The following is a 24,102-nucleotide window of genomic DNA, read 5'->3' as shown; positions in this document are numbered from 1 at the left end:
TGACATTTTAGTCCCATTAGAACACCAGCTCACACCCCCAGTTTCCATCCTCCATGAAACTGGAAATTCACCAAAACTTCAAAATGCAATTTGAACAGTTTTATTACGATTCACTCACTCAGCCCCCGCCTCCCGTTTCCTAACCTGGCTACTCCACTCCTACAGCACCCTCTGCTGCTAGATCCACAGAACAGCAAGCATAGGTGTTTCGTTCCCAGCTGCTATGGGAGATGCTGGGAGGCTGGAGAAGAAATAGTTGGGCCAAAACTAGGGTTACCATATTTCAGCAAGTAAAAAAGAGGATGGGAGGAACCCTGCCCTAGCCCCACCCCCTCCCACTTCCTGCCCCCCCCCCAGAACCCTCAACCCTCCCCCCCCTCCTTGTCCCCTCACGGGACCCCTGCCCCTAACTGCCCCCCAGGACTCCACCCCCTACCTAAGCCTCCCTGCCTCTTGTCCCCTGACTGCCCCCTCCTGAGACCCTTCCCCATCCTAATTGGCCCCCTAGGACCCTACCCCCTACCTGTCCCCTGACTGCCCCAACCCTTATCCACACCCCCACCCCGAGACAGACCCCTGGGACTCCCATGCCCCATCCAACCACTCCTCACCCCGACAGCCCCCCCCAGAACTCCCGACCCATCTAAACCCCTCTGCTCTCTGTCCCCTGACTGCCCCGATCCCTCTCCCCACTCCTGCCCCATGACAGCCCCACTCCCAGAACTCCCAACCGCCCCCCGCTCCTTGTCCCCTGACTGCCCCCTCCTAGGACCCCTGCTCCTAACTGCCTTCCAGAACCCCACCCCCTACCTAAGCCTCCCTGTTCCTTGTCCCCTAACTGCCCCCTCCTAAGACGCCCCACACCCTAACTGCCCCCCAGGACCCTACCCCCTACCTGTACCCTGACTGCCCAAAACCTTATCCACGACTCCCCCAGAAAGCTCCCCCCCCCTTGACTGCCCCCTCCAGAACCTCCCTGCCCCTTCTCCAACCCCCTGACCCCTTGTTGTTGGGCTTCGCCTAACGTCTCTGTGAACTTGCTCAGGAACGGCCTGAGCCGTTCATCCCGGCACTCCGGGCAGCAGTGGAGGAGGAGCGGGGGAGGAACTCCAGACTGCCAGAGGCAATCTGCAAATGCAGGAAGGGAGTGATCTTTGCTGCAGGGGAGAGGAGGAGGAGCTCTCTCTGGCTGTCGGAGCCCCATGTAAGTGGCACCATCCGGCTGGTTGCCCTGTTAGCCACGCGCGCTCTGCATGGGGGGGAAGTCCGGACATTTACAAATTCCCCCCCGGACGCTATTTTTAGCTCAAAAAGCCAGACATGTCCAGGGGAATCCGGATGAATGGTAACCCTAGGCAAAACTATCAGTGCTTCTGAGAGTGGAAAGGAAACCAGCCCCCTTCCCTTTTAACACAAGGACTCAGGTGTTCCACATGTAGACTGTATGTGCAGCAAGGGGACACCCTTCAACAATCCCCACTACAGCAATGACAATGTTTCTATGTGACCTAGATGGGCAGCAAGAAGGCCGGCACAGACACCATGGAACCGATGATTTCAGTGGCACATGGCCAGCACACACTGTTTGCTTTGCACTGAGATGTGGGACCTATGCTTTGCCATTGTGGAGGAACGCAAAGACATTCGACGTGAGTTCTCTCTCTTTCTCCAAGCAGCATTAGCCTGAAATACACAACATACTCTCGATTAGAGGAACCAAGTCACTTGAAAGAGCCGCAGTCGGGGGTCTCAGTTCCTCTCTGAGATGTGGACAGCTCAGCCCTCCTTTTCCAGTGTTCTTTTCTCTGTGGGGCAGGGTGCTGCTGGTACTTCCCCAAGAGAGATTCACTTCCAGCAAACAATGATGTTGGGATCATTCTCCAGTCTCTCATCCAGCTCTCGGTAGCTCATGCCTCAGGAAGAAGCAGAGAACAACAAATTTGTTAGTCTCTAAGGTGCCACAAGTACTCCTGTTCTTCTTTTAGTGTTAGACCCAGCACATCTATGGAACTAATGTGAGTCCACCCTGCCAACCACAGTCCCTGTTATCGCTGATGGGGGGAAAGGCAGGCAGAGGGGTGACAACTCAAGACTAGAATGCCTGATTATGTTGAGTTGAGTCCTCAACTCTCATGCTCCAGCCATTGGGTCTTGGTTTGAGCTGAAGAATGGCACAAAATCCAGAATCTGTGGATTCACTGTTGGGTCTCCCAGCTTGGTCAGTGGAAAAGTGGGGCTAAAACACAGACCTAGACCAGCCAGATATCACAGTTTGATCCTGGCTATCTTGGCAATTACCATGTCTGATAAAAGGAAGACTCAATATAGACTGGCACTGTGCCAGCTTTCCCCATTCTGCTTTGCCAACCGATCTCAACCCTCACCTTTGACACCCGCACTGATTGCAATCTTGCCCACAAAACTCCTCACCTCTGACGCCCATTTCAATTTTATCCCTTTCCAGAGAACATCCTCCCTCCCTGGTACGGCCGGTGATCTCAGTGGCTCATGCATCGCTCCCCCTCACCTGTAACTTCCCTATGCCAACCCTTCTCTTAGGCTGTTCCTGAGCAGACACTCCAGCGGTTGAGATGTAGACAGCTATTAATATATGGAGATATACCTATCTCAGGCTTGGTCTACACTAAACCCCCAAATCGAACTAAGGTACGCAACTTCAGCTACGTGAATAACGTAGCTGAAGTCGACGTACCTTAGTTCGAACTTACCGCGGTCCAGACCCGGCAGGCAGGCTCCCCCGTCGACTCCGCGTACTCCTCGCGGCGAGCAGGATTACCAGAGTCGATGGGGAGCACTTCTGAGTTCGATTTATCGCGTCCAGACAAGACGCGATAAATCGAACCCAGAAGTTCGATTGCCTGCCGCCGAACCAGCGCGTAAGTATAGACAAGCCCTCATAGAACTGGAAGGGACCTTGAAAGGTCATCGAGTCCAACCCCATGCCTTCACTAGCAGGACCAAGTACTGATTTTGCCCCAGATCCCTAAGTGGCCCCCTCAAGGATTGAATTCACAATCCTGGGTTTAGCAGGCCAATGCTCAAACCACTGAGCTATCCCTCCCACTAAGTTCGTGCCGGGTGTGGGGCGTATCCACTTTTAAATCCAAATCTCCAGAAGAAAAAAGGTTAATCTAATACCCTTCTGAGGCACTCAGCTCTCAAATCCCCTCCTACAGCCAGCTCCCTATCCAAAACACATCTTTCCATTGAGCCTTTCAGCGATCCCCACAAGATTCCTTCTGCATCTCTCTCTAGCATACGGCTGAACTGTTTGTTCTGCATCTGTTCTAGACTTTAAGCTTCTATGAGCTGCATGCAGCACTGCCTTATACAAGCAGTGAATACTGTGAACACTCCAATATTTTGCTGTCTAAACAGGATTAAAAAAAGGGCCAGGAAAAAAAAAATCAAATGGGTTCTGCTGAAAGGGTCTCCTGAGCCAGAACCTCTTCTGGGGTCCTGAGTTCCCACTGTTAGGGCCCAGCACGGACGGAAAATGGCTCTCAGCTAGGTTTGTTACAAGGTGAAGTTGGGCAACGTCTGCAAGTTATTTCATTTGATCAAGTGGGTTTGTCTGGTGCCTTGCAACTCCTGCAATATTGCTGCAACTCATCCAAATTGCAAGAACAAAATGCCTCCCACAGCAGTACAGCGCCTAATGCAATGACTGCAGCTCATAGATGCTATTGCAATGCAAATCCTGGAGTACCAAATGTTACGGACCTTGAATTAACACCCCCTCCTACTGCTGAGCCATGCTTGGTCTCTCCTCTCTCACTCACACACACACACAAAGCTGGGTTCCTGTACCTGTTTTACAGCAGATCTCATCGTAGCTGTGGCAGCCTGTGTACAGCCGGGCTGGGTGACTTTTCTCATCCCGTACTATCTTCACGGGATACTTCTGGAGCCGTCGGATGAGGCCCTTCATCAAACCGAACTGGACGAGCTTCCTGAGAGAAGAAGGAATTGCTCTCAGAAGGGCTGCCATCCCAGGAAACCTAGAGTTGGAAGGGTCCGTTCACCAGCCACACGGTCTCAAATGTCTGGGGGGCTCAGCTCCAACCCAGCCTCTCCTCCTACTCGAGCCAAGTCAGAATGCTGAGCAGGTGACCTGCCAGCAGGTTTGGAGGTTACACACCAATGAGGAGGACTTCACCACATGACCCAACAGTTAGGGCTGATGGGCTGGCAGAAAGTGAACCATAATCTCAGTATGACTCTGAAAAAAGAAGGTGCTAGAGCAAGAAACAGAGTCAGGAGACCTGGGCTCTACTCCTGCCTCTGCTGCAGCTTCACTGTGTGACCTTTGGTAAGTCACTTTGCTGCTGTGCCTCAGTTTCCCCATCTGTAAAGTTGGGTGAATGATACTGAGGGGGACACCCTAAGTTAGCTCTGCCAACTAGCCATGGGCTTCCCGCATCACTGAGCCATTGGCATACATCTGCGCTTCCACTGGCATGCAGCAATGTCATGGCCTCATCCTCAGAACTTCCTTCGGAAAGGGGATGCAGCCTCAGACCTTTCATCAACTCTCTGAATCTGCAGGGTGTAGCGGCAGATGAGGTCTCGCACCGTCGTGCCAGGGCTCAGCCCGCAGTAGAGCTGGAAGACGTCTCTCAGACTGGCTCGCTTGTGACCTGTGGGGAAGAGAAATACCACTGAACAGGGGATAGAGCTACGGAAGAGATTGTCCTGGAGATTAACAGGGCTTGGCCAATCCGCCCGTGCGTGTGTGCGCGCGCGTGTCAGTGTCACTACCATCCCCAAGTTAAATGGTGGTGGAACGGTATTGTGGAAGCAGAGAAAGAACTGACAGGAAGGGGATTGCAATGCATGACAGTTTGTTAGCAAGAGTCAGGCTAACTGTAACCCTAATAACGCGAGATTTGTAGAAGCGAGGATTGGGTGAGGCGAGTGGGAAAGAACTGTGTGAGAAGTTGTTGCGACCTTGTGTAGATAATGTGTAGATAATATTGTATGTAGACTAGAGTCTAAACAAGCGAGGAAAACAAGATATCAGAATGACCTATGTATAAACAAAATGCTGCTGTTGCTCATTATTGTCTGTAACAAAAGGTATAAATGCTTGCTGTTATTGTTTACCTGTTGAGAGACCCGTTTAGCTCTCTCCCTTTATGCAACTGAGAGAGAGAAAATAAAGTATCTGACTTGCTGTACCCAAACAAAAAGTGAGAACTCTGTTATTCTCCGACAATTTGGGGGCTCGTCCGGGATGGCAACGCCTGCAGAGGCACCGGCAGCTGCTACGGATCATTCCCCTTCAAACCCCATGGTGCCACAATAGAGGTAGGAGACCTTTGGAAATCTCTATTGGGGTGTTGGAGGAGGACTGTCCATGGGGCCGTCAGTCCCTGTTGAGCTCACGCCATCCGAACTTATTGACTGTACAGCAAGATCAGATGCAGAGCGGTTCTGGGGAATTGTTTTGCCGCCCCCAATAAGGTAGTTGTATGCGGTTCTGGGGAACTGTTAGTTTGGCCGCCCCCATATGCATAAGAAAGATGCATAGGTATGCACCGGTGCTGAGGGGTTTTTACCGCCTCAAGAGGGGTTGTTACTGCCTCATAGTGTATTGAGTCCGGACATAAGGTATAGATGCATCGTGGTATTTAGAAATAGAGGCCTGTGGTGTGTGTGTGTGTGCACGCGCACACCAGTGTGAATTGAGAGTTACCGGAAGATGCCCAGAGTACTCTGCGAAGTCTTTTGGCTCGTGACCAGAACTACTCTAACACAAGCCCGGTAACTAGAGGATCTTTTAGGAGATACAACCCACGGTGGGCTAACTCGGCCTGGCATCATCCGGCGAGGAAGCTACCTGGGTCTAGGAGTGTGTGAACCCATCTTCCCTCCCCTTTCCTCTCTGTGTGAGCCACTGACAGTCTGATCATCTCGCTGGATGCAAAGAGAGTGAGCGGTGCCGTCTCTCAGAGACTAGCCGATGCTGTTTGCTGAAGGGAGGTGTAGGAGGGTCATGGCCATCCCCGTTAGTCTCTACTGTGTGAGTACCCTGTAGGGAGAGATCCTTAGTTTATGTGCCGCTAGCGCAGACAGGGCATCCTCCCTCCCTGTGTGTGTGTGTTATTGGAAAATGGGTGGGGGACAGTTTAAGCATTCCCTCTCACCCCCTAAGGGTACCCCATCTTATTTCATGTACGTACATTGTGGTCCGACAACCTGCAGGTTTTTAGAGAATTGGAATCATTACATGCATGCAAATCCATCTAAACAATGCCCATTTGAAGGTACCTTCAATCTAGATAAGATCATACATCTCAGAGGAGCTTTTAATCACCAAAAAGCCTCTGACACACAATGGGAGCAATTTGTCTATTGAGGAAAGGAACGGGTTAATTTGAAATTCAGCTAAAGAGAAAGTTGATCTGCATTCAAGGTCAAGAATCAACGCAGACCAGGCTAAGTACAAAGAAAAACTGCTTTCGGTCCCAGTTGGCTGTGAAAAAAAAAATATATATATATATAGAGAGAGACATAGTCAAGCCAAAGGCAATACAAGTTACAGTGCTGAGATTACATTTGCAAAGCTTAACTGTCCAGTGAGATCCAACAGTCTGCCTTTGCGACCCTGAAGCTGGTGTGGTTTGGGGACGCTGAAGAAGCCACAGGCAGCTGGCCTGGACTGGAATCACTGAAAAGACGCCCCAGGAGACCCCAGGGCGTAAAAGAACTGCCCTCCCAAGAGAGGAAGCAAGTTGGAGATTGCACAGCGCCTTCTCTGAACATTATACACAGACGTGGCCCGTCTGGACGTACGTGTGTGAGTATGAAAGTGCGCCTGCTCTCAGCCGCAGCAAGTCTGAGAACCGGAGAGGGGTTTAGCATTCCTCTCTCCACCCCGGTTGACCAGGAAGGGTGTCAAGTGGATCTACCCCCAGTCGTAGCAGGACTAGGCAATAGAGAAGTTGGAGAAAAGGGAAGAGTTGTGTATTTGATAACTAGAATTGAGCAATTAAGAGCACAGATCATGAACCAGGCAGCAACTCAAACCTACGCCCAGGACAAGTTGCAAGCCTTGAGACAGGACTTCCAGGCAGAAAAGGAAGCACTGGCTAAGCAAGTACCAGTCCTTCAGGGACTTGTCAGAATTTAACCATTTGTGTTTCCATATGCTGTAACAGCAGTGTGTTTGCCACAAGAGAAAATTGAATAGTTAAACGCCAATGGGCCATGTGTTTTGCCCAGGTGGCAAGCCTCACGAGGGAGGATTCGGGTAGCCTTGTGAGTAAGAATGTTTAAGGGAAGAGACCAGGAAGGGTGGGGGCTAGTTGAGAAGCCCACCCTCCTAGCTAAATTGGTAGTGGAACAAGCCAGTGCCCATGGAAGGGACGGTTCAGGGTGAAAAGCAGAATTGGGCCCAAGCGGGCAGGCAACAGATAGAGAGATTGGAAAACAGGTTGGAAACTTTGAGGGCATAGTGGAAGGAAAGGAGTAAGTAATTATAAGCATGGGGATTTCAAATCCCCAGGACAATAATTGGAATGGTAAAATCTGAGTTGATTGGGTGTCGTTTTGGGAGACAAGCAAGTGATTTAAGGAAAGAGAGTGAGAAGTTAACTCTGTAGTTGCTAGAGAGAATCAAGCAGTGAAATTTGGTAGGAATGTCTGTAAGTAATCCAGGCAAGAGGTTATTTAAGTGGAATTATTCGACTATGAATACGTTAGTCTAATTTGCTGAAGAACACTCCTGCTGTGTACAAGCTGTGTTTTATAAGTTTGAGATGAATTGGTATTGTTTTAAAGTTGCAAAACTGAGAATACTTTTGCCAGACACAGGAAACTAGTGTTGTTTAAGGTATTTAGCATTTAATCCTTAAGGTGACTTAATGCTTTACAAGACTTAAAATGTTTTAATTAAAGACCAAAGGTTGTGGCTGCAGCAGGGTAGTCAAAGCCAGGAGAATAAAAGATTTGAATTTGGTTTTGGGTAACAAAATAGCAGATGAAAGATCTGGTAGAGAGAAAGAAGGACAGTGCCCCTGACTCTGTGTGGTCGAACTGTCTTACTAGGGGTGCATGGAGATTTTGTAAGCACAAAAGAAACAGTTATACCTTGTGTAGAAATTGATGCTGCTAGTGTTGTGAAAATTGAATTGTGGAGAGGATGTGCATTTTCCCCAGAACATGTGCAGTGTATATTGTAGCAGAGGTAAAAGAAATGCAAACCTACCAAAATAGGTTGTGTTGTCTTTTTCAGATCACTGTGTGTTTGAAAACAGGAGTTAAAAGTTAATTGTGTCCTTTTTTTTTTTTTTTTTTTTTTTTTTTTTAAAGTAAGAGTCTTTAAGCTGTGGAAAGCTTTGGATCCAGAAGCAAGCCAGAAAGCATCTGTATTAAGGCAAATTATCTAACTGATAAGGTAGAAGCCACTGAAACCTGGGCTGTCTATGAAACAAATACAAGGAAATATGGTGTAATTCCTCTGTTTTGCCTGAAAAGAAAAAGAATATTTGTATATAAAGGAAACATTTTAAGCAATGACTGACTGCCCAGAAGGGGTAGACCTCTGTTCTTTTGTCTTTCAGATCATCAGAGAAAATGGATGCCAGCTGAACAGCATTCCACGTACCATGCATTTACTGGTACAATAGGAATTATTTTTGTGTTCTATGTCCTATCTTGTGGTGTTTGTCTTGTGGCCAGAATTGTTGTGTTTAATATTTTCATAAGACAGTCTAGTTCAAAATTAAATAGAAGGGTTAAATCAAAAAGCAGATACTTTTTTTATTCAACTTAGAATACAAAGTGCTCAGATAAATCAGGAAAATGTGATATACTAATGTCTAATACATTTGCTTAAGTAAGAAAAAGAAACTTCATTGGCCAGATTTTTTAATTGAAAAATTGTTGTTAAAATTTGCATACCAACAGTCTTTGGAAGCGAGGACATGGAAGGTTAACCCACTCCCCATATTGCACATGGGATCCTTCTGGCTACCTCAGATTTCTAGCCAGAGAGTGGGGAGGGAGGAAAGCTATTGGACATCAGAGGTTGTACCGAGTGAACTCCTCAAAAGTGGGTGTGCTTGTCCTGGTTTGTTGCTTCAAAGCTCTGTATATAAGTTATTTTACTGGAAGGGTGTAACATACATTGAATAATAAGACTAATGTACTGTATAATGGCAATGTGTATGTGTTCATTGTTGGGAAAAGGTGTATGAGTGAAGAGTGGAAGTTTCCTTTGTAGGTTAAAAGAAGCCAAGAAGGGGAGAAGGAAAAAGAACAGAATGAGTTAACTGGAAAAAATAGCTAGCAAGCTCAGTCCAAAGATAAGATGCTGGTCCCATCCAAAGACACTGCCCACAGCTAAGACTTGGCTGACAGCCAAGAAAAGGGGGGCCTGAATGTGCCCAAGCAACTATGAGATCTGCAAAACACTGCCAGACATTAATGAAATGTGTTAGGTTTCTTTTCTCACAGATAAAAGAAGTGCTACCCAAAGACCCTAGTAGCCCTGCCATTCATTGAAACAAGGAGACTGAGTCTACGTAAAGTCCATCAATGAAAGACTGCTTTGGCTCCATGCTGGAGAGGCCCTTTCCAAGTCCTGTTAACCACCAACACCGCTGTGAAGTGCCAAGGACTGCCTACCTGGATCTATGCTTCGCACTGGAAAAAGACCCCTGCACCTCGGGAGGACTCTCCAACTGATGATCAGCCTATTTCTCCTTCTAGTTCTGCTGTGCCTTCTGGACAGCAGGGAAAAAAAGACAAGGTGAAGTGCTAGTAACCTCTCCCTTGTCCACTGACAGACCTGATGTGCCTTTGGATTTTTCTGGAAGAAGCAAATCCATTACAGGGTGATGTGCTAGTAACCTCTCCCCTGTATGATGCTGAACCACACAGTTTCAGGAAAAGAGAAGAAGGAACACTTGCTTCATTGAAACCACAAAAAGTCCAGGGATTCCTGACTGCAAAAGACATTAAGAACTGACCCTGGTGAAGAAAAAGAATTATACACTAGCAGGAAGAAACTTGTGGGACCCATGCTTGGGAATGTGGTATTGATTGGATTTTGGGATTTATTCTACAGGCTGCGCCCTGTGTTTTGGATAAGTCCTTCAGCATGTATTGCCCTCCCTAATTGGATTTTAAATAAGTACCAAAGGCACCTTGTTGCCATTGCCCCTGCCATCTCCTCCATTACACTATTACCCCTGTAACACATCCAAATACAGACAATGCCATGTATTTGATAAAACCAATGGCCAAGGCCTTCACACTTTAGTGATTTATTTAAATATTGGTTGAAAAAAATTATTTTTATGGTTCAGGATATCCCATATAAGCAAACAATTGAATGGAAAACAAATGGATCAGTGGAGATAGAAATACATGATATCACTACCAGTGAACCCCAAGAATCTGTAATTGCAATTGATGGGTTCTATAGCAAAGTAGATATGATGGCTGTTCCTGGAATTTGCACTGTGTTAAATGAGAGAGGCCCTTATTGTTATTTGGTCACCCAATTAGTGAACAATTAAACGAATACCCAAAGAGTTTGTTTTGCCACTGGAAATTTTACCTGCATAGAAATTGTTCCAGTGACTATAATGTTACCTGTACCTTATTGCAATACACCCCCCCCCCTTATGCCATTACTATCATGCCTCACGTAAATACATAAAGGGGTTCAACCAACAGATGTGGTATAGTACTACACCAAAGAGAGATGTATTAGGATATCAATGGACTGTGATTAACACTATAGTAGGGACTGTTAAATTTTCATTACCCTTATCCAGTTTCCAGATCACCTCTACATACCCAAATTGTTCAAAGGGGGCTGTCATTAGATTAACACAACAGAGGGCTTGGGTTATTTCCTCTAGAAAGAAGAGAGACTTGACCGGATCCCTTTGGGATGGGGCCAATAGTGCAGCAGCAGTTTGGAATGTTTTTATGAGAGAACATGATGAGAAATTGGGGCAACTAGAGAAGGCCACTAGCCTTATTTCTGGGGCACAGCTAACCCAGGTACAGGCTGTAGTTGGTGAGTTACATGTTATTTATGCCCTTAGTTCAATGATCCAGAAGTTGCTGACGGAGATGGTACTGAATATCACTGAGGCTGGGAAGGCATTGCAGTGGGATCTAGCATGTTCAGAAATTCAGGATTTCCTGAATGTCCAGCTAATGGCCATTTGGAATGATCTAGAGCATCAGGCTTGGCCCACTGCCCTTACAGACACATCAGGAGTACCATCTGCTCTGTGGCCATGGAGACATACTTGATGACTTTCTGGGTGGAAGTGTGGACGTTCACAGTGCTCCTTCCAAGCATATTGGAGGGGGGGGGCTCCCACATACCGAATCCTGCTGGGTCCATGGGGAGGATGCACGTGGGATTGGGTAATTCACTGTGACATCTGGAAAATTAGACTACCTGGTATGCCCAATCGATTTTTAGTCAGTGTTCCTGGGATTACACCTGACATTTGAATGGGGATAGGGAGTCAATGGACATTTTGGCCGTTAGAACCCCCACAGCTTCAGTGTATCCGCAAACTGAAGCCAGGAGAAGTTGTTACTCTTCATGTCTACGTTTGCTGGGAGGGTAGGGGACAAGGAACTACCCTGACAGTACGCTTACTTTTTTAAGCTAATAGCAGCTGCGTGTATGTTAAAACCACCACATTGCAAGACATACATTTTAATCTCATTACCAATGCAGGCAATCATATTATTTACTGGCCTGCAGATAGAATTCTGCAAGTAGCCCTTAGGTTCCAGATACCCTTTAATTGAACTAGTTGAGTGCCTGATCAATTTCAGAATTTGCTTTCACTGTTACCAGAGGTTCAGAGAATCTCTGAAATACAAGGGCAAATTTACATGCTTCAAAATATATATTAAGTTGAAAAGTATGCCTTTCATACAGCTTATAAAGTGTCTACTTTATGTACTAAGTATGATGTATTGTGCTTTATGACTAAAATTGTAAAACAACCCCATCATATTAGTGCTATGGGACCGTTATTGCTTGTGTTGTTATTAGTTAGTTTAGGATTATGTTGTTGTTGTTGTAAAGGACATAATAATAGTAATACCTTTCATGTCCATGCTCATCATGCATTGTCATTACATCCAATCAAAACTCCTAAGGTTGAAGCATCCGATACAGAATCTGAATTCCAAGACTTAATGCAAATAGAGATTTGAAAATGTTTGTTGTACTATTAGTACAAAAGTGGGGGTTGTGGAAGCAGAGAAAGACCTGACAGGAAGGGGATTGCAATGCATGACAGTTTGTTAGCAAGAGTCAGGCTAACTGTAACCCTAATAACGCGAGATTTGTAGAAGCGAGGATTGGGTGAGGCGAGTGGGAAAGAACTGTGTGAGAAGTTGTTGCGACCTTGTGTAGATAATATTGTATGTAGACTAGAGTCTAAACAAGCGAGGAAAACAAGATATCAGAATGACCTATGTATAAACAAAATGCTGCTGTTGCTCATTATTGTCTGTAACAAAAGGTATAAATGCTTGCTGTAATTGTTTAGCTGTTGAGAGACCTGTTTAGCTCTCTCCCTCTATGTAATTGATAGAGAGAAAATAAAGTATCTGACTTGCTGTACCCAAACAAAAAGTGAGAACTCTGTTATTCTCCGACAGTATAAACACAGAAATATGGAGCTGCAGCTGGGATATTGCACCAATCAGAAGGAGGGAACGTTGGTCAGGACACACGGCTTATCCCAGACTCTGAGATCGTGACATTCTACCAGAAGACATGGGACTTTACAAGACCCGGTTTAGCATCTCAGCTGAAAGATGGTGTCACCTTGGGTCTGAGTATCAGGACCAAGTCCTGCAATGGGACACATCATTCTCGCCTGGAGAAGTGCTCCCAATGCGGCTTCACTCTTACCAAGCTCATAGGAAATGGCCACACTGGATCAGAGCCAAGGTCCATCCAGCCCAGCCACCTGTCTCTGACAGCAGCCAGCACCAGCTGAGTCAGAGAGAGATGTAAGAATTCTGCAGTAGTTGATTTGGGATAATGTTGGGGGCAGATTAAATATCATCCTGGTCTCTAATAGTTAGAAACTGTCTTAATACCTGAAGCACACGTTTAATATCCCTTTTAATTGTGTTATCATTAATTATGGTAACTGGCTATTCTTGCCATCCATATTATTTATTCAATCCCTTTTAAAATTCTGTTAAATTCTTGGCCTCTGCAACATCCCATGGCAGTGAATTCCACCATCTAATTACACACGGTGAGAAAATGTATTTTCTTTTTTGAATTTGCTACCTTTTAATTTTATTTGATGTCCCCTTGTTCTTGCATTATGTCACAAGGAGAATAAAGAACAGGAGTACTTGTTGCACCTCAGAGACTAACAAATTTATTAGAGCATAAGCTTTCTTGGACTACAGCCCGCTTCTTCGGATGCATATAGAGTGGAATAGATATTCAGAAGATATAGATACACACATACAGAGAGCATAAACAGGTGGGAGTTGTCTTACCAACTCTGAGAGGCCAATTAAGTAAGAGGAAAAAAAACTTTTGAAGTGATAATCAAGATAGCCCAGTACAGACAGTTTGATAAGAAGTGTGAGAATACTTACAAGGGGAGATAGATTCAATGTTTGTAATGGCTCAGCCATTCCCAGTCCTTATTCAATCCTGAGTTGATTGTGTCTAGTTTGCATATCAATTCCAGCTCAGCAGTCTCTCGTTGGAGTCTGTTTTTGAAGTTTTTCTGTTGTAATATAGCCACCCGCAGGTCTGCCATTGAATGACAAGACAGGTTAAAGTGTTCTCCCACTGGTTTTTGAGTATTATGATTCCTGATGTCAGATTTGTGTCCATTAATTCTTTTGTGTAGAGACTGTCCAGTTTGGCCAATGTACATGGCAGAGGGGCATTGCTGGCACATGATGGCATATATCACATTGGTAGATGTGCAGGTGAATAAGCCCCTGATGGTATGGCTGATGTGATTAGGTCCTATGATGATGTCACTTGAATAGATATGAGGACAGAGTTGGCATCGGGCTTTGTTACAAGGATAGGTTCCTGGGTCAGTGGTTTTGTTCAGTGATGTGTGGTTGCTGGTGAGTATTTGCTTTACATTGAATCTATCTCCCCTTGTAAGTATTCTCACACTTCTTATCAAACTGTCTGTACTGGGCTATCTTGATTATCACTTCAAAAGTTTTTTTTCCTCTTACTTAATTGGCCTCTCAGAGTTGGTAAGACAACTCCCACCTGTTTATGCTCTCTGTATGTGTGTATATACATCTCCTCAATATTTATTCCACTCTACATGCATCCGAAGAAGCGGGCTGTAGTCCACGAAAGCTTATGCTCTAATAAATTTGTTAGTCTCTAAGGTGCCACAAGTACTCCTGTTCTTTTTGCGGATACAGACTAACACGGCTGCTACTCTGAAAGGAGAATAAAAACTCCTCACCTCCCTTCTCTAGACCATTCATTATTTTATAGACTTCTATCGCGTCCCTTCTTCGTCGTCTCCTTTCTAAGATGATGACCCCAGTTTTTCTATTCTCACTCTTCTCTGAACCCCTCTGATTCTGCAATATCCTTTTGGAGCTGGGTGGCCAGAACTACATACAGCATTTCAGATGAGGCTGCACCACTGATTTATATAAAAACATTAGAAGAGTTTATTATTCTCCACCCCATTCCTTATGCCTCCAACCATCTGGTTTGCTTTTCTAATTGCAGCTGCCCACTGTGTAGACGTCTCCATTGATCTGTGTACAATGATGCCCAGGTCCCTTCCTTGAACTGATACAGTTGACTTAGAACCCTGGCAGGTGTGGAAGTAGTTAAAGTTTTCCTTTCCACTGTGCACTACTTTGCATTTATCAACACTCAGTTTCATTTACCATTGTGGTGCCCACTCACCTCGCTTGGTTAGGTCTCTCTGAAGTTCCTCCCAGCCATCCCTGATCTTGACTAACCTAAATAACTTTGTGGCATCTACAGCTTTTGCTGCCTCAATACTCAACCCCTTTGTCAGATCATTAACATATTAACATAGGACCTAGTACACAAACTTGAAGGCCCCACTACCAGCCTTTTGTCATGAGCAAACTCGAGGGAGAAGGAAACCAAAAGTTCAGCATTGGCTCTAAGTCCCTAGCAGCTCTCTGGAGGAATCGGATTCTATGACAGCATATCCTGGGCCAGCACAATCTTATATCTAGCTCAGTTCAGGCCTGCTATACCTTGCTTGGTGACATAAGAGAGACATTCTTCTTGGAGGCATTTATCATCCACCAGATCCTGGACTTTAGGTGTAGTACAGTATACATTTGAGTACTGGGAAGGAGAGAGAGAGATGAAATTACTATTAACCAGAGGCTGAAGAGTTTTAGCTCTGGGCCTAGGATTTAAGCCAAACAACCCTAGAGACTCCAAGACAAACAATTTGGTGGAGCCAGCCAAGGAGAACCACCTGCAGCACATAACCACTACAGAGCAGAGTAACTGGCATGTGAAAGCACTGTGCTTTCCTAGAAGAATTACTCTCTATAGAGTATAGGGTGCAACTGCACATCAGACGCACAAGATTCTTCCCCTTTCTAAATCTGGCATCGTTAGCCAGTGATTCTGCTCGACCAAATTCTACAGCCACTGCTTCCCCAGGCCTATAGTTCTGCTTATACCCACGTGACTGTTAGTGCGGATGTGTCCTGTATGCATTCCTCTCCCCAACAGTACCAGAAACCAGGCACTATTAAAAGAATATGGGGAAAAACATAGCAGGTCCCATGTATTCAGATGTCCCAGCTCCAGTCTTACTTCCAAGGACAACAGCAGAGCTGCAGGGCAGTACTAAAGCTTTATAACCCTATTGTGGTTCTTAGTACCAGCCTAGCACTCCCATACTGGTTTTGTCCTAGGTCTTCTCCCAAGCAGGGGCTGTCTGTCCACTAGCGAGGTAGTTTTGTGCTGTGCCTAACATGAGGCCAGCAAACTCCTTCCAAGAGAGACCAGATCTCCAGAGGTGAAAGGTCACACGTGTCAGGCTAATAATGGGCTGGAATCTTTTGCTCCTAGCAATACCCACCTGAAGTATGGAGACCAGAGTCACCACCCCATAGTATCTGCAAGACAGACAATGAAACATTAGAAAATCACTGATTATAGATTCAAACGCCAGCCTCTTCCCTAGTGAATGCATAGGTTTTACTACTCTCCACTAGCTGCAGGCCGGGTTTTCTGTAGTGGTTCCTCTACAGGGAACTCTGCAGGGGATTTCTTCTAAATTCGGAGTTCCATGTGTCAAGGGGATCGGGACGCAGGGCTAAAGTGAGAACTGGAGATGAGAAGGGTGGGTATATGTATCTGTGTGAGTATTCTGATCAGGGACCCTTCTCCTTCCCGATGCCCTAGATCTTAGCACTTACAGCAGGTTCTGGATGGCAATTCGCACCAAATTGAGCTCCACATCGGCTTCAGCAGAGATTTTCTGGATGTGTCGAAATCCATCAATGTACGGCAGGATCTAGGGAGACAGCACGAGAGCGCGATCAAACCAAAGAGAGGAAAATCTGCATGCGAGACTCCCTATAGTGACATCAAGGGGAGCGTGCGTGTGAGGGAGATCTAGTGTGTCTTCAGATTGTGGTCATAGATTACATTATCAAACAATTAAATGCCTCAATCATCATTTGCATGGTTATTGCACGGTGTCACTATGGGGCAGAGTTATCGTGTTTAGGTACCTTAACTGTGCATTGATATGTTTGGATTTCTCTTCAGTTAACTTTAGCTCTACATTTCCTGTGTTTATAATGTTTTGTTTGGGGAAAGTCACAACATCCCTGCAATGTTTTTTACCCTTAAGTGACCGATACATACTCTCAATGGTATCTCTGTCTTAAGGTAGCTTTTTTTCTATGAGACAGTGAGATGGTTCTATACACCAGACACATGCACTTCTAACATCCAAGAACTCTTGTCTCCCAGTGCAAATAATTTTGCAGTTGGATAAGAAAATTATATCATTATAGAACTGAACAAAAAAGGCACAGGCCATCTTAGACCAGATTTTTCAGTAAACATGGTCCATGCACAAAGGGTCAATGAGACCATCAGAAGAGATTTAACATGGACACTAGATACTGTGCTGAATGAGAATACAGTGCAACCTCACTATAAACACATGCACCTCTGTATTCCATCCCTGTTTGGAAGTGTCTGCAACTGGAGCACAGAGTTCCACACTATTTAACACTTTGTTAACCATCCCTAGTCACTGGATGGACACTTCCCCATAAAGGACATCTTTGCTTGATTTGGATAGTGTTGGCAACAGCTGCTGCCGTTTATCACATGTTCACTGGGAATGGTTCAGCAGAGGCATACCACTGCAATCAGCAAAGTCTTCTCCACAAAAGGGATCAAGCTCCCCAGTCCTAAGACCCTGGGAAGGCTGGGCTGCTACCCAATAGCATTCTCCTTCCTCTTGTCTCCCAAGTACAGGATTTATAGGCCCCAGGCAAGGGCTACGGGTTGCTGAGCTGTGGTTAACCCCTTGTTCACTGGGCACCAGGTAGCGCAACCGACCTGTCACATCTCCACTCAGCTAACTGAATTGCTGGGATGGAAGATGACCCCATTAGAATGTCCCCCCTGCTTTGCCCCACCCGGATGAAGCAGACAGACCTGCTGAGTAGTGAGATCCCACTGGGCATTGAAGAAGTCGTCCTTGTCCAGAGTGAAGACGGGCACATCATACTCCTGCACAATGGGAGGATCTGGCCGCTGCTCGATCACTTTCAGGTGAATGGTGTTCGACTCATCTAGGAGGAGGAGACGAAAGCACTCGGCTCTGCTAGCAAACACCTTCTGTCTCTCTCAACTTTCCCAACCAAAATCTGCCCTGATATAACAGTGTGAGTACCACCCACCCCATGAACAATGGGAATTGCACCCGCTGCTGAAACCAGGGCAGGATTTGACCTTCAGACGCCAACCTCCCCTTCCATCCTCTGTTACAGCAATCTGGTCAGTATAGAACAGCTTCCCTTTTGTTCCCAGCAGTAACCAACTCCGCTGTAATCACAGCCCATTGGCACTCCAGGGATGGCAGAGGCAATAAGGGAGCAGTGCACTCCCCCAGCACATCTAACTCCCTTCTCTCCCCTGTGCTCCTCCCCTACGAATGTCCCCCGAGCAACACTTCAAATACCACAAAACAAAGCAGCACAAGGGTGGGATACAGGTGGAGCTGCAAGTCCGACCCCTCACCCCCAAGCTACAAACTTTATATCAGGAGGCTCCTCTGCCTCAGACAGGATCCATTAGTGGGGTGATGCTAAGGGACTCATTGTGAGACTGGGAAGGGACAAAGAAAAAGATTACATTACAGCTGGATGTCCAGCGACCCTACCTATTGGCAAAGTACATTTCCCAGTGGCGTTGAGCTCCTCCAGGAGGATGGTCATTATTGGCACCAGCTTTTGTTTACTCTCTTCATTGGAGATGAAGCCACTTTCCAGCTAGGAGAGAACAGGGTCAGTGTCATTGCCTCTCAGTAGCAGCAAGCCACCTCGCATCTCTCTATAAAGCTGCTGTGGAGCTGTTATGCAGGCGATACAGTAAGGAAACCCCACTGGTATTTTTCCCTTTGTTCTTTTCTTACTTTTAGTCTGATCCTGAAAACCTGTCACTCACCTAATTAATGACAAATCTCTCCTTTACACCATGCTGTGTTATGGAGGATCAAGGGGTGAAATCCTGGCTCCAGTGAAGTCTCAAACTCCCATCGATCTCAATGGATTTCACCTAAAGAATTATTGTTTAGGGCCGTTGTAGAACTGATGAATACAATTGTTTTGAATTGTTCACTTTATTATTGTAACTTCATAAGTAAAGTTTTATGAATGAAACAACATTCATTCATAAAACTGGTTATCCCAATAACTGGCTAATTGACAATTAAGATGCTTGTTAAGAGCCATAGGGTTCAGCCAGCTGCCCTTGTAAATTTCACTTTCAATCCAGTTGCTGCTTAAATCACTGAAACTTGCACTGTTTCAACATTTTAACTTCTGCTCACTGTTTGCCATTCATCATACTTGTCTACATTGTAGCTTCTGTTCACTCTTTGCCACTCCTTACACTTGTCCATATTGTAACTCAAACTCCATTTTAAAACGCTCACTCCATTTTGTAAAAGCCTGCTGCAACCTTCATTTTGCAAAACCCTAACGTAATCTTATTAGTTTAGTTTAAATGTGTGAATGAGGTATGGATGGATGATGGAATCAATCTCCAGCGCCAGCCTAACCTAATGAAATAAAGTTCAAACCCCAACAGTTGAAGATGCAAACAACAGTCCTAACAAAGAAAGAAAAGTCCACCCTAAAAAGAAAAGAACAAAGGTACAATAGAAGGAGAATCAAAGCCAGGTCCAAGGCTAAAAGTCACATCTGCAACTGACAGGTGATCAATCGCACCCAACCCAGAGGCAGCGTGACACAGCAAGACCTATAGACTCTGGATTCAAACTAAAAGCCTATAAGAAAGATGAGTGAGATGAAAGACTTTGAGGGGGGTAACGTTCTGCTGCCAACATGGGAGGGCAGACCCAGCCCTTCCTTGTGCCCCGCTTTCCTGGCCAGTTAGCCGCCACAAGCTATGAACCCAAGCTGCAAAATCAAGCCACGGACTCAAGCTACATTCAGGACTGGTAACTATACAGCAGCTGCAGAACATCTGATGTGTGTGTGTGGATGTGTGTGTGTATATAGGTATTAGTTATTGGTCATAAATCAAATTGTGTTATCATAATAAACGTGGCATCTTTGTCTTGTCCCCTGAAACGATCCTGTGTAGTTTTGTCTGCATAACACTGTAAGCAAGCACAGAGGCCTGCAAGGATGTTTTAAAAAAAAATTCTTTTTTTTTTTTAAACTTGAGAAATATTAAGAGTGTCAAGTCTGGTTTTCCATGGCTTTGTTGGCAGATCTGCGGGAATGATCAGGGATGTTTACCATGGGTTGTTAATACCTTACTTGAAAGTTTAAGCTTCTATTCAAAGTGTTGCTCAGGAAGAAACACAACTGGATCTCTTGATCCTAAACAACACACATCATCACCCGAACTACAAGCTTCCCTATACAGTCATTATGGTCACCTGCATGATTCTGAAAGGACATAGCTTATACCATTTACTGTTAAAAAGGAAATTTGAAGTCAATGAACTCACACTTAATAGTAACAAACCATCCCCATATTATTTATTACCAATCATTAAAACTGGCTGACTTAAAATAGCCTTATTTTTAACAAAAAGTGGCTGGAATTTCTCCATTATGAGAACTCATTTTCCCAGGAAATGGACCACAGAAAATAGTGAGAAAGAGACACTACCTGACATTTCATTTTGTTTAAATAAACAAACAAAAAGTGAATGGGTGTGGCATTATGTGCTTTTTGATTAACCATTGGAACAATTTACCAAGGGTGGTGGTGGATTCTCCCCAACAATTTGTAAATCAATGTTGGTTGTTTTTCTAAAAGCTCTGCTCTAGGAATGATTGTGGGAAGTTGTCCGGTCTGTGTTATACAGGAGGTCAGACTAGATAATCACAGCAATCCATTCTGGCCTTGGAATCTATGAATGACAATAAAGCCTTGTCTACACTGCCACTTTACAGCGCTGCAACTTTCTCGCTCAGGGGTGTGAAAAAAACCACACCCCTGAGTGCTGCGAGTTACAGCGCTGTAAAGTGGCAGTGTAGACAGTGCACCAGTGCTAGGAGTCGCACTCCCAGTGCTGGTAGCTACTCCCCTCATGGGGGTGGGGTTTTTTACAGCGCTGGGAGAGCGGATTGCTTTCAGGGCTGGCTGGGAGACATAGGTATGAATGTGGCCTAGCTGTCTGAGCATGAATGGGTCATTGGGAAAGGACTGGCTGAGGCCAGCCCCATATCAATGGGAAATCTAAGATGATAATGGAAAACCTAGTCACCAGGATACCGACACCTAGCAACCAACTACCCTGAGGGAGATGGATTTCCCCACCTCACAGAAGGGAAGCTGAGCAGAGATCCCAGCTTGATAGCAAAGGACTGGGAAGGTTCAATCTAAAAAGATGATCAGACCACATGGCCTACCCTGTGTAGGAAGGGCGAGACCTCTCGGAGGTCTGGCACATCAAAGGCATTTCTCCTAGAGACTGTTCTAAAGCTGGAGGGTGTAGCACCAATCCTGTGGATCCGTGACAAACAGCATTAGATATTGAATGGGTGCATCAGTGCCAAATCTGACCTCTAAGGTGGTGAGATAGCCAGCCAATTTCTTCACGATGGGTTCCAATGCACAAGTCTTGGCTCTAGCATCACAAACAAAGCCCAGATTGAAGAGCAGAGCGTTCCGGCTGTATTTTTTGTGCTCAATACAAACTGGGCAGCCAATCAGCTTCTTCTCCATAGCGGTCCTATCAAAGAGAAACAGGCAAAAGCCGTCAACTGCGATTGTTCTGGAAGCACTGGTCGGAACTCCATAGTGAAAGATTTTGCTTTTAAAATAGACACTCCTTTGTTTTGTATGAAAAATACAATGGATCCTCCCCAAACTTACAGCCCTTACTCCACGCCCAGAATGAATTTTCTGAGAATTTACAAGTAAACGCGTTCATCAGTTTATGAGAGTAAGTCATTTACAAAATTTAGCATCTGTGCCAGGCTTTGTCCTGAATTCTCTTAACAGAAAAATGCATACTCTTCAAAGTTTCCATGTAGTTAAAATTCATTGACATCTTGTGCACAGACTGTAATTAAATTATTAAAAATGGTGGTTGCTCACTGCTATGATTATACAGTGCAGTTCTAGGTGGTACTCACACTGTGATGAGTTTGTTCTGCAGCTCGGGTTTGGTGATGATGTACACCTGGACTGTGTCAAAGAGCTCTCGGGATATGAAATCCTCCGGGACCTGCATGGCCAAGGAAACAATAATGTATCACTGAAGAGCCAACAGACATAACCCTACAGTCTCATAAAAAAACCAAGCAACAGGCTACAGGCATGACAAGGAGAGTGAGCACCTGTGAAAAGTCACTTTTGTAGAGAGACATAAGATGTCACAGTATAAAATGTCACAGTTCAGCTGAAGAGACACACAGGGCCTAGCTGCAGGCCCTTGGCTGATGGGGCCAGCATTGGCTAGGTGCTGGAGACAGCAGACTGAATTCCCTCAGTTCACTACCTGTTTGAATACCCAATAGACCCCAGCCCCAAATACTCTGGCATCACTGACCTGGTAGGTTATTTTAGGCCCCAGCGTTGGGTGGAATTCACTGAAGAAGATGCACTCAATTCTGCTGCTGCTGTCCATGGTTACTGCTGCAAGAGATACAACACAGAACTGATGCTTACCAAAAGAGCAATCAAGTGGATTCTCTTTGGATTTCTCTTCCCTTGGTCTTTTTCTCCCTCTCTCACGGAGAACACTAGTGCAATAAAAATAATACAAACCTTACCTTAATGCAAATTTTCAAAGCACAAGAGTCATGTGTTCCAAACTTAAGTTACAGCAGCTGTAAATCTGGCCTGTGTGACATATACAGACTCTGAAGTTAATGCCGTGTGTGATAATACATATGCATTGGAGGGACAGGTAGTGTATAAAATATCTCAGTCTTTGACACAGCACTAGTGTGGCTTTATGCACTGAATTCCAGTGCAATCACCATACTAGTGGCTGGGCCCTGCCTCATTAACAAAGTCACTTCACATCAAAACAGGCCTTTGCCTCTCCTTCCAATCCAGCAGTTACTTATGTGAAGCAACACTTTAACATACCGTACTGCTCAGTGGAAGTTAACTGTACATGCAAAATATAAGTTATTCCCTGACTTCTATAGGATTAAAACATTAACTTGAAAGGTGACCTGCAAAGGTACACAAAAATGGAACAGAATTACGATATCATAAAAGGCAAGAGTTAAAGATCAGTAACTGCAAGAGAAAGGTGTCTTAGTCAGAATATTTAATTTTTTTTTATTCCTCAGGAGCAGGGGCATGGGGTGAATGTTAGGCATGAATATTAAAAAAAATCCAAGTTTGCTTCTATTGGGTATTAAAGTTTAATATGAGCTTTTTGCAAAGATTCATGTTGCAAAGCTCAAACTCGCAAGTTTTATGGACCATGAACACAAAGGTCAAACTGAAGTTCATGTTCAAATGCAAATTAATATTCGCAGAACATTTCCCTCCCCCATAGCCACACTTCCTTTGCTCAGTGTTACAGCTGCTAATACCTAAAGCTTCTATAGCACTGATCATCCCAGGATGTCAGCGCATTAGTACAGCTGGTGAGTATCATCACCCCACTGTACAGAGACAGAAAGCCTGTTCAAGAGCATACAGCAAGCTTGTGAAGGGGACTCTGGAGTCCCGGCCCTGTGAACTAGCCACTGAACTCCCTTCCCAACAATGGGGATAAAACCCAGGAGTCCTGGTTTCCAACCCCCTCAGCCTACTAGACCCCTCTCTCTTCCCAGAGCTTGGACAGAACCCAGAAGTCCCGGTTTCCAACCCCCTCAACCTCTCTCCCCTCCCAGAGTTGGGACAGAACCCAGGAGTCCTGGCTTCCCGCCCAGGCTCAGTGCACACCTGGCGTTCTCAGGTCTGGGTGGCGCAGGGGTGCCCGTGCTCTAGGCGTAGGTGAAGGGAGCTGTCCACGTGACGCGCGCTAGAAGGGGGCGTGGCAAACAGCCGCTCCCAGGCGACCCTACAATAACACCGGACACCGGCACAGGGCCCCATCCTTTTCTACTCAGCCGCAGACACGAAACCAAGCAAGCACTTACCCCACTTCGCACATGCGCTTAAAGCCGCCACCTGAGCCGGCGCAGGAGCACACTTACCTGAACTTTTCGACAGGTGCGTGTGCACGGTAGCAAGGGGTCGCTACCAGCCGGCCGATCCATGCATGCGCACTGATGGCTCGCCCGGATAGGACTAGAACGCCCCACCTTTTGTCACGTGTTCCTGGAGCATGAAGGCGACGCCGCCGTGACAGGAGGAGAGGTGGG

The 24,102-nt window shown here is 45.7% G+C and overlaps 1 protein-coding gene across 4 annotated transcripts; it reads right to left on the bottom strand.

Annotated features, from left to right (window-relative positions):
* Nucleotides 1-1,427: 1,427 nt before the first annotated feature.
* On the bottom strand, nucleotides 1,428-24,070 carry NPRL2 (NPR2 like, GATOR1 complex subunit). Of its 4 annotated transcripts, none has more exons than XM_005308743.4 (12): nucleotides 23,935-24,059; nucleotides 22,323-22,408; nucleotides 21,907-21,998; nucleotides 21,332-21,500; nucleotides 18,447-18,555; nucleotides 17,720-17,856; nucleotides 16,459-16,556; nucleotides 16,119-16,155; nucleotides 15,274-15,367; nucleotides 4,544-4,661; nucleotides 3,832-3,974; nucleotides 1,428-1,913 (listed from the first exon to the last, which is right to left on the bottom strand). In XM_005308743.4, the coding sequence occupies exons 2-12, from the start codon at nucleotides 22,398-22,400 to the stop codon at nucleotides 1,846-1,848; spliced, it is 1,143 nt and encodes a 380-aa protein (XP_005308800.2). In that variant the 5' UTR covers nucleotides 22,401-22,408; nucleotides 23,935-24,059; the 3' UTR covers nucleotides 1,428-1,845. The 4 variants fall into 4 exon arrangements, with proteins under 4 accessions (XP_005308800.2, XP_008162412.2, XP_065407454.1 ...); XM_008164190.4 differs by having other exon boundaries at nucleotides 1,651-1,913; nucleotides 22,323-22,515; nucleotides 23,935-24,070; XM_065551382.1 differs by lacking the exon at nucleotides 23,935-24,059 and adding an exon at nucleotides 23,878-23,903 and having other exon boundaries at nucleotides 1,694-1,913.
* Nucleotides 24,071-24,102: the final 32 nt, after the last annotated feature.

This window comes from Chrysemys picta, chromosome 7 (genome assembly GCF_011386835.1).
Source record: "Chrysemys picta bellii isolate R12L10 chromosome 7, ASM1138683v2, whole genome shotgun sequence".
Classification (NCBI taxonomy): Eukaryota; Metazoa; Chordata; order Testudines; family Emydidae; genus Chrysemys; species Chrysemys picta.
The sequence above is the reverse complement of the archived record's forward strand: the minus strand, read 5'-3'. Positions and strand labels throughout refer to the sequence as shown.